General features: G+C 43.3%; 1 protein-coding gene across 2 annotated transcripts; it reads right to left on the reverse strand.

The window, feature by feature from the left end:
• Positions 1-5,310: 5,310 nt before the first annotated feature.
• Positions 5,311-15,156, reverse strand: CTXN3 (cortexin 3). Of its 2 annotated transcripts, none has more exons than XM_046001195.1 (2): positions 14,832-15,156; positions 5,311-6,957 (listed from the first exon to the last, which is right to left on the reverse strand). In XM_046001195.1, exon 2 carries the CDS (start codon positions 6,856-6,858, stop codon positions 6,613-6,615), a length of 246 nt encoding a protein of 81 aa, XP_045857151.1. In that variant the 5' UTR covers positions 6,859-6,957; positions 14,832-15,156; the 3' UTR covers positions 5,311-6,612. The 2 variants fall into 2 exon arrangements, with proteins under 2 accessions (XP_045857151.1, XP_045857152.1); XM_046001196.1 differs by lacking the exon at positions 14,832-15,156 and adding an exon at positions 11,397-11,528.
• Between the last annotated feature and the right edge of the window lie 358 nt (positions 15,157-15,514).

Genomic DNA, 15,514 nt, shown 5'->3' on the forward strand with positions numbered 1-15,514 from the left:
GGGGGAATGCTGATATGTCAAGAGCTATGAAGGAGCTGAGGTTTTACTGTACTTAGAAACTGACAGTTTAGCCGGACACAGTTTCACGAATGCTGGCAGAAGACGTGAGGCTCAGAGACAGAGGAGGGTTCATCCCAGCAATCACAGCCCCAACAAGGCCAGCATTTTCTTGTGCCAGCTCCCCAGGGCAACACAAAGAAGCACCAGACAATGCCTGCCCTCTGTGGGTTGCATAGCAGGAAAGGAAGCCTGTCCATAGAAAATCCCACTCTTTCATGATAGTGTCCAAGCAAACCCATCCGACCATTTTCCTAGGGGATGACAGATCCTATCTCTCAACACACGTCTTTGAAAAAGAACGAAGTGCTGTCATGCCTCTTCCAGAAGCACAAGCAGAAAGAGGAGAGATCCATGCATCGTTTTCAACAAAAACTACATCGGATCACTTCAGAGGAATAAAACAATGTCCACTGGGTGAAAATTGACCAAAAGACACATTTATGGTAGATAGGTAAATATTTTTATTTAAAAAAAAGAGAGAGAGAGAGCAGAACAGAACAAAAAAGAAGAAGCAGAACAAGCTCCAAGTGCAATGGACTCCGGAAGAAGTTGGATGTGGTCAGGCAGTAGCCAGGCAGCCATTCGTGGTGACTGTTAAGAACTATTAATACCCACATACCAGAGAAGTGCTGCGTTCAATGTTACACTGAGCGTCTTCTAACACTCCACTTATCAGAAAAGAGAGGGAAAGAAAGAAATGAAGTAACTAGGAAAAAATGCATGACAAAAAGGGATAAAGAGTACTTTCAAACTTGAAATACTTCATTGTGTATCTTCTGAAGCTCTATCTGGGCCCCAAGAGGATCCAGACGTCTCCTTGATAAGCCAGAGATAGGGCCACAGCCAAAGCCTTTATGAACATCATGCTGTAATCTCCCTCGTCTGCCTCTTCAGCTAAGAAAAACCACTCGAAAGTCTATTTGGAAATAAAGACCCTTTGAAGCTTTACCCTGGATTGGTTATCCTGCGTTTTGAGAAACAGAATCTTCACTAAGGAATCCTTTACAATCCACCTAGAAATATTTCTGGGTGTCTAGACATTTAAACTGAAGTTGGAAAAGACCTCAAAAGAAAATACATACACATAGGGTTTTTGTTGTTGTTATTGTTTTAAGAAATAAAATGTTTGTTTTCCCCCTCCGAGAGAGAGAGAGAGAGAGAGATTACTTAAGAATAGCCATCATGACAGTTAGAACATGGACATCTTTTTACTTTGTGGATTTATTACCTGCCCATTCTGTCTGAATCCCTCTTCACACCATTTACATAAGGCAAACAGCTATAACCAGTAGGTGGAGATGACGGATTGTGTCCTTTGACCTCTTTGCCTCTCCATTTCTTCATAAGCGAAGTGAGGGGCTTGAAATAGACAGCAGCAATGTTTCTTTCTAGCTCTTCAGGCTTCAAAGAATCCAGAGAGAGCCACTTTCTTAAAAGCTGGCATAAATTTGGAGCTCTTAGGCTGGGTAATAAGGCTTAGAGAAAAAGTGAGGGTGGAAATCACTTTTGAAAGATGGTTTAAAGGGACTCTCTCCTGCCTTAAAGCACAGTAACATCACTCAGGATATTGGGAAATGCGACAGGATGGAGGGATAGAAGAGTATCTTGTGATGCTTTGTGATAAGACATGAGCATAGTTTATGGCAGGAAACTGCAAATGAAATTTCCATTCTATACTAAATCCAACCAGGGAATGCTCTTCTCAAAAATGACCTTGGAAAGGGTCCCCAACTGGCTGAAATGTTGGACCCTGGCTCATCCTGCCAAACCACACTGTAGGACAGGAAGGCCTTGCTTCTGATGAGGTAGATATCTCATATCTCTCTGGAAACAATTCACTGATTCTTTTAAGAAACAAGAGATACAAAGTTTAGAGACTCTTTTTATCACACCTCACAAAGAGGAAATAACTTGGCGCCTGGGTTACTTTGATCCCAGATTGTACATACGATACATATTTAGTGATTTGGGCTCTGCCGAGATCATGGCTCTGCTCTACAACTCTGTGACTCATCAACAATTGAGACTCCCTCAGTTTGTTTCAGCAGACGCACACCTCAAATCTCATAAATCAGATCTCAGAATTTGTTCAGGGCTCTGGGGTTAAATGATTGGGTTTCAATATGTTTTACATATCAGCTTCGGAAGTTGATATCTTCTTCACTACAGGGTTTTAAAAAATTATTTACAGTGGACAAGTAAAATTTCTTATCTCCCCAAATTTACTAATACATTTACAACAGAAAAGCTCCAGGGTTTCAATAAAACACTATGCAACGAAGCCAATAAAAAAGGAACTTGAATGCATATTTTTCCTACATACATAAGCATCTGTTCCAACTTCTGCCTCCTAAAACTTGCTTATTTTGTTTCAGCTTTAACCCTTAAAAATAGTAAAAGAATGATCTGGCTTGGAATGTTCATTACTTCAACATCAGGAGTCAAGTTAATCTGCTTCATACCCCATGTCAGACTTACTTCGCTCCATGCTTAAGATATTTAAAAAAGGTCTCTTGGAGGGAGTACCGTTGATCTAGAACTTGGGGTCCCTTGGGGGCATAGAGCGGGCAGATCTTAGGCGGACAATGAGTTAGCCATATTTTTCTGAATCAAAAAGCAGCTCTATTCCAGAGTGACCTTGGGAAAGTAGTTTTTTTCATCCTGGGATGCAGATATACACGATAGAGGGCAGCTGTGCTTGTTATAAATATCTTGTAAGGTAGGCAAAATGCTGCACTGTAACTCCTGAAGCCAGAAAGCTGGGAAAGAGAGGGCTTATGTGACCTTTGGAGAATATGCCGTTCACCCCAAGGAGCCGTGAGTAATTAAAACAGAGTTAGCACTTCTCACTGGAGGGATCGATTTACTCTGAATAGCCCAAAGCTTTTTATCACTTGTTATGGTCCTCCTGCTCTGGACAAGGGAGGGGTGGAGCACAGGAGACCCAGTGAGGGCAGGCTGAACAAGGAGCAGTAATCTGAGAAGGGGAAACAAAAATGGGGTGAGGAATGAAGGGAGGGAAGAAAGAAGAGCAGGCTTCCGGAGGCCCCCTTGCACTTACTGGCAATCCTGGGCGCCAAGCCTCAGAGGGCAGGTGGCTATTTCAGTCCGTTCCCATTATAGAAGCAGGTCCCCACGTTGCCCCGAGGAAGGCTGCACAAACTGGAAGTGACAGGCACCCTTCTTGTCATTTTCTTTCTCGCCAACCTGCACTGACTCCACACTTCATTTTGCTTTTAAGGACACTGGTGTTCACCTTTATCCCTTCTACACAAACTCCAGCTGTGCCCCAACCATCTTCCCCAGCCAGGCTGCTCTCCTCGGGGCAGGCTCCACACCCACACCCTTTTCCTTACATTGTTTTCCCTCCTCTCCTCCTTTGCATATATCCCAAACATCTCCATCCTGTTAGGTCACGATATAATTTATTTCATAATATTGACTTCCATTGCAAAAAACTTTCTACCAAACATTTAAACGTGGACCATCACACCTGAATCATTCTGTCCCAGGAGAATTCCTTGATTGTTTTGGCCCATGTCCATCACTCCCGCGTTCTGTCTCCCATAGCATTTGTTCACCGACCCAGGTCCACAGAATCAGCCTCTGGGGATGGATGGCTGTAGCACTCTATATTTTCAACAACCTCCCCTAGAGAAACTGGAATTGGAGTGACCTAAGAAGGCAGAATTTTGACTATGGCCACTTACTTTATATTTTTCCATGACCTTCATACATTTTTTACCATGATCATGTATAACTCTTATAAGAACAATTAGTGGGGGCGGGGGGGGGCATATATATCTTTTAAGGTCACAGATGATTTTGATACTATGGGAGCCATAAGTCCATATTGGTCATTTGAACAAGGATTTGGACACAATTCGGACACACACTTCTTTCATTTCTTAAGCCTCCAACAAGGATGAAAGGTACTAAAGAGCAAGAAGTGGCCCTGTGCCAGAAAGGCCAGGCTCGAAGCAGGTGCTTCATTAATACTTGAATGGGTTTAAATAGACCCAATAAAATAGGAAAAAATTGAATAGGGACACATGGGATGTGGTACATTTCAATAAAAAAAGAAAACTTTTTAATTAGTGGGTTAGAGAAGTATGTATTAGTAAAACAGAAAGAAAATATTCAGGTGACATCACAGATCATAGGATGACTGTAGCTCAGCATCGGTGTTTTACTTTAGATCTAGAAGCAAAGGATCTTCAGAGGCATCAGTAAACTAGCAGCATGTAGATACCAAAGGTGGTTCTCTACTTTTAATCTGGCTCATTCTTTTTTTTTTTTTTAAAGATTTTATTTATTTATTTGACAGAGAGAGATCACAAGTAGGCAGAGAGGCAGGCAGAGAGAGTGAGAGGGAAGCAGGCTCCCTGCCGAGCAGAGAGCCCGATGCGGGACTCGATCCAATCTGGCTCATTCTTGAAGTGGTGTGTTCCATTATAAAGTCTATAGCTAAAGAAGAAATTTGGGGCATTGGAGAGAGTTAAGAAAAGAACCAAAAGCCCCGTACATTGCTGGTGGGAATATAAAATGATGCAACAACCACTTTGGGAGACAGTCTCTTGCTTCTTCAAAAAGTTAAACATAGAGTTAAGATATAACCCAGCAAATCCACTTCTAGGAATACACACAAGAGAACTGAAAATATACAAAGACTTGGAAACAAATGTTCACAGTCATACTCATACTAGCCACTGTATAACGGTGATAGCCAATAAATCAACAAAACCATGGTACAACCAAATGATGGAATAGTATCTGGCCATGCAAAGGAATGCTACCACATGGACGAACCAACCTTGAAAACATGCTACTGCAAAAAGCCAGACACAAAAGACCACATATTTTGTAATTCCATTTAAATAAAATTTCCAGACTTGGCAAACCCATGGAGACAGAAAGTAGATTCAAGATTGCCAGGGGCTGGAAGAAAGGGGTTGGGAAGTCGCTACTAATGGGTATAGAATTACAGAATTAGGCGGTGGTGATGGTCATACCATTCTGGAAAAGTACTAAAAGCTGCTGAATTGTACACTTTCAAAGCGTAAATTTTGTGGTATGTGAATTATATTTCAATAAAACTTTTATTATTTTTTTTTTTAATAAAAAAGGTCAAGAGGGATGCTCTTGATCTTGGGTTTGTGAGTTCGAGTCCTACATTGAGTGTAGAGGTTATTTAATTTAAAAACGAAGTCAAGGTGAACATGAGGAGTTGGGAAAATCTGAACAGGAGGCCCTCCGAAGAATGTTTAAAAAAAAAAAAAAAGACAAGGAAGCAATTTTACTAAGGGCTGCTTTTTCAGGCATAGTTGACTTTTTGAAATTTTTTAATTAATTAAAAAATTAGGATGACTAGCTGAGGAGAAAATTAGAAGACAGAGATTATAAATATGGCCTCAGGGGCTTAGTTTTAGACACAAGGTTTTCCTAACTAAGAGAAGTTGGAATAAGAGGTGTTCACAGCTCTCTTTTCAGTGGTCTTAAATAGTGCTTAGAATAGGTTGTATGTGTGCAGGACAATGTGTGGGAGCCCTTTCTGAAATGGGAGAGGGATGAACTTGATGACCTTGTAGCTTTTTCTGTCTCTCAAACACGGCTCGTCCCCCGTGCTCGGCATACACACGGCCACCAAGGCACTCGTCTCAGTGAAACAGGAGAGAAGACACTACCGTTTCTTGAGAAGTTTTATTTGGCTTCTCTATTCTGTCACAAACATACATTCCTCTTAAGACTGTGACAGTCTTCTCTTCTAAACAATTAACTTTTTATTAAAAACACACATACACACACACACGCACACACACACAACAACTCATAGCTGCACTTACAACCCATTATTTTAATCACTTGCATCAAGAAAGTCAATTCAGGTTATGTATAGATACCTCTACACTACTAATTAATATGAATACCTAGAATATACTTGGCCTGGGGTAGTTTGCAAATCTCCATATGCCTTTGAATTCAGTTGTACTTGAGAAATAAAATGAGATCAACATCACTCATCTTTTCTAGGGATGGAACCATCTGTGCTAAGTGCCCCCCACCTCCTGGCTTCCCAAGGCTCCCCCAGGTTCATTCAACCCAGTCTCTCTGCCCAGAACCCAGATTCCCATGTAAATAAGCCAACTGAGAGACACACTCAGAACAAGAAAGCCTCTTCATGGTGCTGTGACCAGATTTGCTTCAGATCCTTTCCATTCTTCATTCTCTGGTTGGGTGGGAGAGGGCTTCATTTTATGGCAAAGTTTGTGTCAGTGCTGATGCTCTTGCTTTTGCCATCGCACACGTTTAGCAGTATTCATTCATTGAGTCAACATGGAAATTCAAGGGTTCCTATTTTAGGAGAGTGTTATAAACCTTCATCTCCAATATCCTTCAAATGCTTTTAACTTAACAGCATGTTTAATAAATGAGGGAGGTCTAGGACAAGGTGCTATTAAAACTTAGTTTGTTGAGAACATTGACTAAAGAGAATTCCTTACCAAGACATGCCACACTTCCCCCTTTCAGGAGGGGAATCCTGCCTCCCCTCTGCTAAGCAAGGGCATGGTCAAACTGCCCCTTCTCCAGCCCTTCAAGTCCATCAGCCCAGGTTGAGGTCGGCATGCTCCGATATGGGTCCAGAAGGATCCGGAAGCACCTGACAATGAGGATGCCCAAGAAAATGAACAACAAAATCACAAACACAAATGTGGTTTTTTGCTCCAGAGACATGCTAGAATCTGCTGATGGGTTCTCAAGGGGCACTAGGGGTGAAGGGACAGGCTGTCCTCCATCCATCGTCCAGAGAAGCAGAAGAACGGGATCTCCCAGTTTCCTTTTCTCCCATCATCAGTCTGCTGAGATCATGGTGGCTGCCCCGTGGAGACACTGAGTTATCTGCAGGAAGAATGAAAGGCAAGGAGAATCATAGGAAATGATTTCTATGCTCACAGTCCTGTTTGTCAGAGAAAGCAAGGAATCTCTAAGCTTTTTCACCAGACGTGCTACATTCTGTGTAATTATGAGAGAGAATATTTTACTCTTGCATGAAATTACCAAACTGTCCTCAGAGCAGGCACCTGGGGCCAGGAGGGCTGGGTGGGGAAGAAAACCAAAGTACAGAAGATGAGAAATGTGCAAGGTAATGTTGACCTCGGGGTGTGCTGCCAGCTTGACATCCAAACCGAGTGTCCCTTGCCAAGTCTCTTCCAGATTCCCTCCAATAATATGACTTTCACATCATTCTCATAATGATACCATTGATGGAACATCAGCTATGTGCCAAGACTATAGCTAAACACAACATAGGTTAGCCACTCTACTACAAGCTCCATGAAAGCGGAGACCTCTAAAACCCCAGTGTAAGGAAACTGAGGCTGGAAAAGGTACTTAACAGAGAAACTCTCAGGGGTTCTGAGCCCCAGCCTCTGGTCTCCATTTTACCACTCAATGAGTATGGGCCCTTGAAGGGATCACTAAGCCGAAAAATGGAATCAGAAATGCCTGTGTATCCCATTGTGCCATAATGAGGATGGATGTCTGTGAAAACACTTTGAAAAGTATACAAAGAAGAAAAACAAAACTACGAGTTGCTTCTCTTCAGACACGGCTGTGGAAGCCAGGATGCTCCTCCTTTGTTTTCTCTTGCCTAGACCAAGGGAAAAAGAAGGCGTCTCAGACTCCCAGACCACCAAGCTCCTGCTGCTTTTCTTTTTTCTTCAGGAAACAAAAGCCAGGTTCAATACTTGACCCAGAGAAGCACCTCGAGAACTGAACTAAGGAGAAGGAATTGATTGGCTGCATTTTTTCAAAAAAGCCTTACAGTGGCCTCCTCCTGCTTGAGACCATTTGATAAAGAGGAAGAGAAGGGAAAAGATAAGTTATCACTATTTCCATTTTATTGGCGGAAAAATTAAGATATGTGGATATTATTGTTTGTCTTTAAAGGCAAGCTGGAGTATACACAAAGGCCGTAAAAACTTAAGATGTTGAACTAAATTTATGTGTGAGTCTGTTTATGAGAGAAAATGTATAGGAGAGTACTCAGCTATGGGAATTAACATGGATTCAAAAGAAATTACATTCAGTGAAAATAAGCAACCAAATAAAAATAGAAATTATGACCTAAAGCTCAAACACAATATTTCTACAGCTAACTTCTAATTGTTGCCTTAAAGTATAGCATTAGTGATCATAATAACAGCATGCATGTATGTTGACACTTAAAAGTTTATAAAATCACAGTTTAAGACACCGTGTATAAACGGATTTGCAACCAGTGTCTAGAAGGAAGGAGTTACCAATTTGGGGGGGGGCGGAGAATATTTTGCAGCTCTGTGACTAAATTTTGTTTAAGGCTGGAATAGTTGCAGTAGATTTGTTTATCATTCATTTTTATTTTGAAGCAAGACTGGGATAAAATTTGATGGTGTTTCTTAAAAATAAGCTCCTTAGGGATATGGAGGATGTTGATGGATTGGGTTTGGTTTGGTTTGCTTGTTTTTAAACACCCTCCCAACCTTGTTGTATATATGACATATATATATATATACATATATATATATATATATATATATATATATATATATAAAGATTTTATTTATTTATTTGACAGACAGAGATCACAAGTAGACAGAGAGGCAGGCAGGGGGCGGGGTGGGGGGAAGCAGGCTCCCCACTGAGCAGAGAGCCCAATGTGGGGCATGAGCTGAAGGCAGAGACTTTAACCCACTGAGCCACCCAGGCGCCCCCGACCTTCATTGTTAACTCTTGGCAGGTATCTGGGCTGAAGGGAGGGGGCAGGAAAGGGTGGCCAGCAGCAGTCCTTAGTACTTCCTTAGTTCTAGTCCTTAATACCTCCAGCAAGAGCCGTTTGCACACCCAAGAGATACTCAAACTAGACTTGTTCATACCGAGTATAAAATCCACAAGAGCTGGGTCAAAAGAAAGTTATGTGCTGCTCAAGAAATAAATGCCTAAGCTGTCCTGTCATGTTCCCTTTTGTCCTTCCATGTCCTACTGAGCATCCCATCACTTTGACCCTGCCCTCCCCACAGACTTACTAGGAGTCCCACTCTATGTCCATTTTCCCTCCAGCCCAAATGAGGCCAGAGTCCCTTTCTGTGTCTGTATCTGCCCTTGACACGGCTAAGAGAGCTATGCATTTTTAGGACATTCTCTATGAAAACATTATGTAATCCAGAAAGGAAATAGAGGAAAATGGAAGCCCATTAACTGTGTAAGCATATGACATAAAGATTTCTGGATCTGTGAAGTTAATTGAAAACAGTGAGCAACCAGACATAGGACAATTTGAGCCTGCGATGACTCCCTAGCCACAAGCTGGGGGACCAAAAGAGTGATACCTTCCTTATTCAATCCTTCCCTTCTCACCCCCAGTGGCCACTTGACAAGAGCCATCTTGATGCCCAGGAGCAGTCTTTCCCACCCTTGTCGTTCGTCCAAGGCAAAATGCCAATTCCTCTTCTTCTAACTCATCATCTCATACTGCCTAGGCTTCCTCCATTGCTCGTGTTTTCGAGCTGGTCCACCATTCATGTGGGGGTTGCTGGGATGGGCGACCCTTCCAAGAAGCCCTAGAAGTAACCCAGTCATCCTGATTCAGGTTATCAACCCCATTTCCCTCTTCCGTTTCCCCATAAATGAGCCTGGAGCCTGGCTTCTTCCCAGGGAAGCCAACCCTTAGAAAGACTTAAAAATCAGTTTTAATTTGCACAGATGCCACCCTGTGCTGATTAAAAGACAGATGCAAGAATATGGTTAACCCTCTCTGCAGCCTCCTCACAGGTTTTTAGAAGCCCGCTGAAACAGGAACGCATATCCTCCAACCCCTTCCTGATAAACCCAACTGATGGGAAAACGGAAAGGAAAGCATTTTGAAAATGCCACAGCTCCTTATAAATCATCAGCCTCTCCCTTCCCAGCATACTGTGATAACCCAGTACCTGTTAAAATAACTTCATTTGGCCAACTCTTCAAAGCCTTTTATTAAATTGCAGTCTTTTACCAAGGAGAGTGACACATTAACACTTAGCAAGGATTTGTCTGGGAAAACTGCTCTTACTTGAAGGAGGGGAAATGTGGTAGATAGTATGGGGGCTCGTGGGTCTTGCAGAAATGAGGGGCCAATGGGGTTTGGGGGGAGGAGACATGGGGTGCTGAGGGCCGATGGCCCAGGAGGAGAGAACTTCTGGGGAGGGTGGGGAATGGGAGATACAGTTGAGAAGATCTGGAGATGGTTATAAAGGGATATGGGGATACAGAGACCAAGGAAGAAAAGCCAGGTCTCTCACAGTTTTGCCTGAGATGGATGGAAATCCCTACAAGAGCCTGCTTGATTTTAAACCCGCCATCAGCTAATCAAAAATTTAAAAATCTGGAAAGCTCCACAGCACATTTAAGTTAAAGGCAGCATCAGATAGAGGAAGAGGCAGAAAAAGAAAAATAAATGTGATCACTGGACTACCACAGTCCCAAAATATTCAAACACAGCAAAATTTTTAAAATGTCTTCCTTGGAGTGAAATGTCCCCTTTCTGCAAAAATGATCTCTGTGAAACAGTCACGACGGCTTCTACCTGAATAACGAAATCTTTCTTTTAGACAAAAAGAGAAATCTGGGCAAGTAAATTATTTCAAAGGATTTCCAACACAATCATCTTAAGTGGTAATAATAACAAAAGGCAGTTGTGTTAAGTATGAGAGGACCACAGTTTCTCATGGCCCTATTTCAATCCTAATAGTCTTCTTCATCATATGGCACATGCCTGTTTTCCTGGACCTCCATTTGTGTGGGCTCAGGACATAATAAAGGCTCGTTTTAATACTGGACCAAGGAAAACTGAATTAAAAGATGCCATTCTCAAAAATCTTAAAACGCATCCCCAGAGATGAGCTCCCTGGAGTCTGATCGCACAAAGTGTAGAACCCTCTGCATTACCTACGAAGCCCAGGGCAAGCAGTTCCTCTTAGCCCTAGTCACCCTCACTGTCAGCCATGGGCCCCACTTAGAATGATGTACACAGAGGCCTCACTTTCTTCCCTCATGCTTCCGACATACCACGCCAAGACCAGCCTTCTCAGCTCAAATCTTACCACTGCTTCCCTCCAGAAAACCTCAGCGCCCCAACGACCAAGGACCCTCACCGGCCACTGAATCCCTGCCGGACCTGAGAGCCCTGTTTCCTGGATGACCAATGAGGTCATATTCCGACAATTTTTGTAAGATAGGAATTTCTTTTCCTCCTAAGTTCGAACAGGAACACACATCAAATTGCATTTGGCTTGGAGTGCAAGGACCAAGAAGAACAAACTTACGTGAGATGGAGTCTGCAGACACCTGAGGAGGCCGTCCTCACTGGGTCTGCGCAGCAGCTCTACCTAACACGAGCTGTTCCTTAAACCCCTCCAGGTTTCCCACCTCTGAGCTTTTAGTCATCGTGCTCTCTGCCTGATGCCCTCCTCCTCGCTCTATTCCCGCCTGTGGGTTTCACTCCCTCCCTCAGGGTTCGCACCAAGTGCCACCTCCTCAGTGGGGCCTCCGTCTCTCCCTGCACCAGAAGGATGGGGTGTTTCCTGCTCTGTTCCTCCCCGCCCCCCAGGGAGCCCTGCACCTGCTTTCTGCCGCAGCACCTCTCACAGGACCCGTCTCCACCGGGTGTTCAGCTTGGTCCCCTTACAAAATAGCAAGCTCCTTGAGAAATTCCTGGCTGTTCTGGGGTCACTGCCTTTTTTTTTTTTTTTTTTTTTTTAAATAGAGGTTGAGTCAAATCTCTGGTGCCTTACAATCCAAGGAACTGAATTTTCAAACTTTGAGGGACCAGCTAATAGAAAGAAGGGGTAAAAAAGCCCATGTCACCCAGCCAGCCTGGGATGTCAGACCATTGTGTTTGAAATAGATCTTATTTCAAAGAATTGTAGCTAGTCTGAGTCACAGTGACACGTTAATAGTCTCCGATTTCATGATTTGAAAAGCAGTTATTTGGCTTTTTACATTTTCCTGGGCTTCCAGGCTGATGGGTCGGGTCCCATCAAATACAAAAATTAGTGGTGGCCCTGCTGTTCCAGGGCTCAAGCCTTTCTGCGCTCATGGGCTCTGCTCCTGGGGAAGAGCAACCATTCCAAATATCCTGAAGCCAGATGCCTTACCTGGAAACCACACATGTCAACATGCACCCTCCCCAAGCTTGGATCCTTTGGACATTTCATTTTGTTAACATCGCATTATACAATTTAACAGTAAGGGAAATTATTTTATCTGAAGAAAATAGACCTTAAAGCAGTGACACATTCCTTTTCTTATTTTTAAAGCGACAGCAACAGAATGAGTTTGGTGCCTTTGGCACATGGCTCTGTGGAGCTGCCCACAGGCGTTTGGTCCACACCACCCCCCACTTTTGTGGCCAGTAGCTCACAGACGCCCTCCCCCCCACTCTTCCACAATGGGTTGCAGTGGTCATAGTTAAAACAGATGCAGTGCCTGTGAAGTCCTGCCTAGCACATCGTGAGCGTTCAATAAATCCGTGCTGATGAATGAGCGTTTCCTCTGTATACCATTTGTGTGCAAAACAAGGTTTCTTTCTAATTTCTCCTACGCAAATAAGCACACTGGGGAGTGGAGATTATAAGTAAACCGCCCCAAATCATAAAAATCAGTTACCAGAAGAGAAGCATTCCCCGAAGGCTGCTTACTCGCAAATTTCTCTCCAGCATGTACGAATGAGTAGCAAGCCAGTCATCCCTCAGCAGCTCACGGTGTGCAGGGGGCCGTGAAGCCATCCTGCCTGTATTTTAAGTACCTCTAAACTACTTAAGTGCCACACCCCGTTTTTAAAACTTCTAGGCCAGAAACCTCATTATGTGAGTTGACATGTTTTCCAAAAGTAGACGCAAAAACAGTGGATCTGTTGAGAAAGAACACTCACAGGTTTGTAGAGTTTACATTCACCTGTGACGGACAGGACACTCCATCCCACAAAGCCATCCTGTGTATCTTATTTATATTTATCTGGCCGACTGTGAGGCCACTCCACAGACTGTACCAGCAGGGGAATTGACTAGGTAGGCAAGACTGAATTTGCAAAGACTAACAGAAACCAAGTTCCTCCAAGTGCCACATTATTCTGCAACAGTTCTGAAACTGACTGTTGAAATGTTAACATGCCTTTCAATGACTAACGTAATACATATGATGAGAGTGAGACTAAATAGAATCATCTCTACTTTTTGAGCTAAATGAAGCCTTGGCTGCATTGCTGTTTGCAAAACTGGAGGCTCCGGAGATAAACTCCACCCTTCCTCCCAACCCTCCCACCCCAGATATGTAAACATCCCAGTTGACCCTATTATATATCTTCCCCTATAACTGTGAGCCTTCCACAAAAGCTACTTTATCATCTAAGGAATCAGATCACTACATAAACAAAAGTTATTACCCATGAATCTTGTAGAACTACTGTGTATGAGCCCAGGGAACAATAATTTGCATTCCAGGATATATGCTCAAGGAGGCAAAATATTTCCTATAAATTCAAAGAACTCATGGCCCTCTTGGTGACCGGCCCAGAAATTCAGGTAAAGGGTTCCTGGCTCTTTCTAGGTACTTCATATATTTTAACCAACATATACCTCCTTTTTTTTTTCTTTCACATAAATACATAGCAACTTCCATATTTTCCTTTTCTGAATACAGCCCTCTAGATCCAGTGCGAAAGCCCTGATGCTTTAGAATTCACAGGATGACTAAGGACAGATAGTACTTTGTACACCCAACAAAAAGACCCACGGCTACTAGAAAGCGCTAAAACAATGGCTTGACACACACGTGAGTGTGGTCAGCTACAAACATCAACAGGCAGGTTCGGAACAGTTGCCAGCCCCCACTGCTGCACTGGGAGGTCTGTTCCCTCAGAGTGTCACTGCCAAGTCAGCCTGCTTGGGTTTGGGAGTGGACCGTGTTTGTCCTGGCTCGCCAACTCTGGGTCAGCAGGAGACCTTTCTCTTCAGTTGGAGCCCTACCCTTCTCTTTACTTCTTCCCTGTCTTCATCTTCCTCCCAACACTTGCTAGAAGAGTTTTAAAGGGACTGCAGGGGAAGTCTGCAGCCTTGCCCAGGACATCAGGAAAACCCCACGTGAATGCCCAGTCGGGAACTGGGGGTCCCAAAAGGCACCATTAGCAAACTGGAACTTTTCTCTTCAAAGGATAAACCTTACTAGTATCCCCGGTTTGCCTTCTCTGTCCTTGCATGTTTCCTAGTGAAAAACAGTGCTTGCTGATACCTCAAAAGGCTGGGGCTGCACCGTGTTGACCACCCAGGGACACCAGGGACAGTCAGCGTTATCATTAGGAGTAGTTAAGTTGTGATCCTTTGTGAACAAATTAAAACATCCCTGTAACATTTTGGAAGGTTAGATGTTTCGGGTGAATGGAAGAATTACTATAATGGGCAGATAGCTTTCAAGAATAATTTACTGCAGCTTAGCAAAGAAAAGAGCCTGTTTTACTACTCCTTTATCCAGTATCGGTAGCACTGTGAACTTAAGCATGCTTTAAACATCAAGGCATCATTCCATTTCACCCCCCCGTTATTAACTTTACCTAGCAACTGTTTAATTAGACTTCATCTGACATGTAGATCTAAATTCAGAACTTGGATGCAAAAGGCATCTCTGTGATTATCGCTCATGCATACATCGTAAAGTTAGAGAAAAGCATTAATTAGCCCATCAAAAACCCGGTGTCGGTCAAGTACCTGAATCTGGCTGAACAAACACTTGATCCATTTCCCGGTAGAACAGTTACAGGTAGTTACAAGCCTCTTTAGTTTCCATTCTTCCCGACCAGGCTGGGTTGAGGCAGGAGACAGTAGCAGCTGCAAGCAGCTAATGGCACACCCCAGATCTCAAGCCGTTGTTTCAGGCTTAGAAACTTCCCATTAAAACCCCCGAGTTAAAGGAACATCGTCTTTCTGTGTGAGGCATCGTTAGCGGCCAATACGGCTGCTGCTTTGTGGCGAGCCATGATTCTGGTTCTGCCTCAGCAACTCTTCAGAGGATTCTGCTTCAGTGAGTAGAGGCAGTATCCTAGCAGTGTGTCTGAAATCATCTTCAAGAAAGCATTAACATTTGAAAGGAGTACGGGGGGGTGGGGGGATATCACTGGGCATTCCCATACCTTTTCAAAATCAAAGCCATAAATCTACCAATGCTGGCCTCTTCCCTATTGATTGTTGACACTATTCTTCTTTGGGGATGTCAATTAGCACCTTGCAGTACCTGGCATCCATATTGATTATGGTTTGTGACCTTCGGGCCAACTTAATTAAGGGGAAGACTTCTAAGGAAGGGCACCAACATAGTATTTGGGAAACCAAGGGAAGGCCTTTTTCCTAAAAAAACAAAACAAAACAAAACAAAACAAAACAAAACAAAAATT

This window comes from Meles meles, chromosome 3, assembly GCF_922984935.1.
Source record: "Meles meles chromosome 3, mMelMel3.1 paternal haplotype, whole genome shotgun sequence".
Lineage (NCBI taxonomy): Eukaryota > Metazoa > Chordata > Mammalia > Carnivora > Mustelidae > Meles > Meles meles.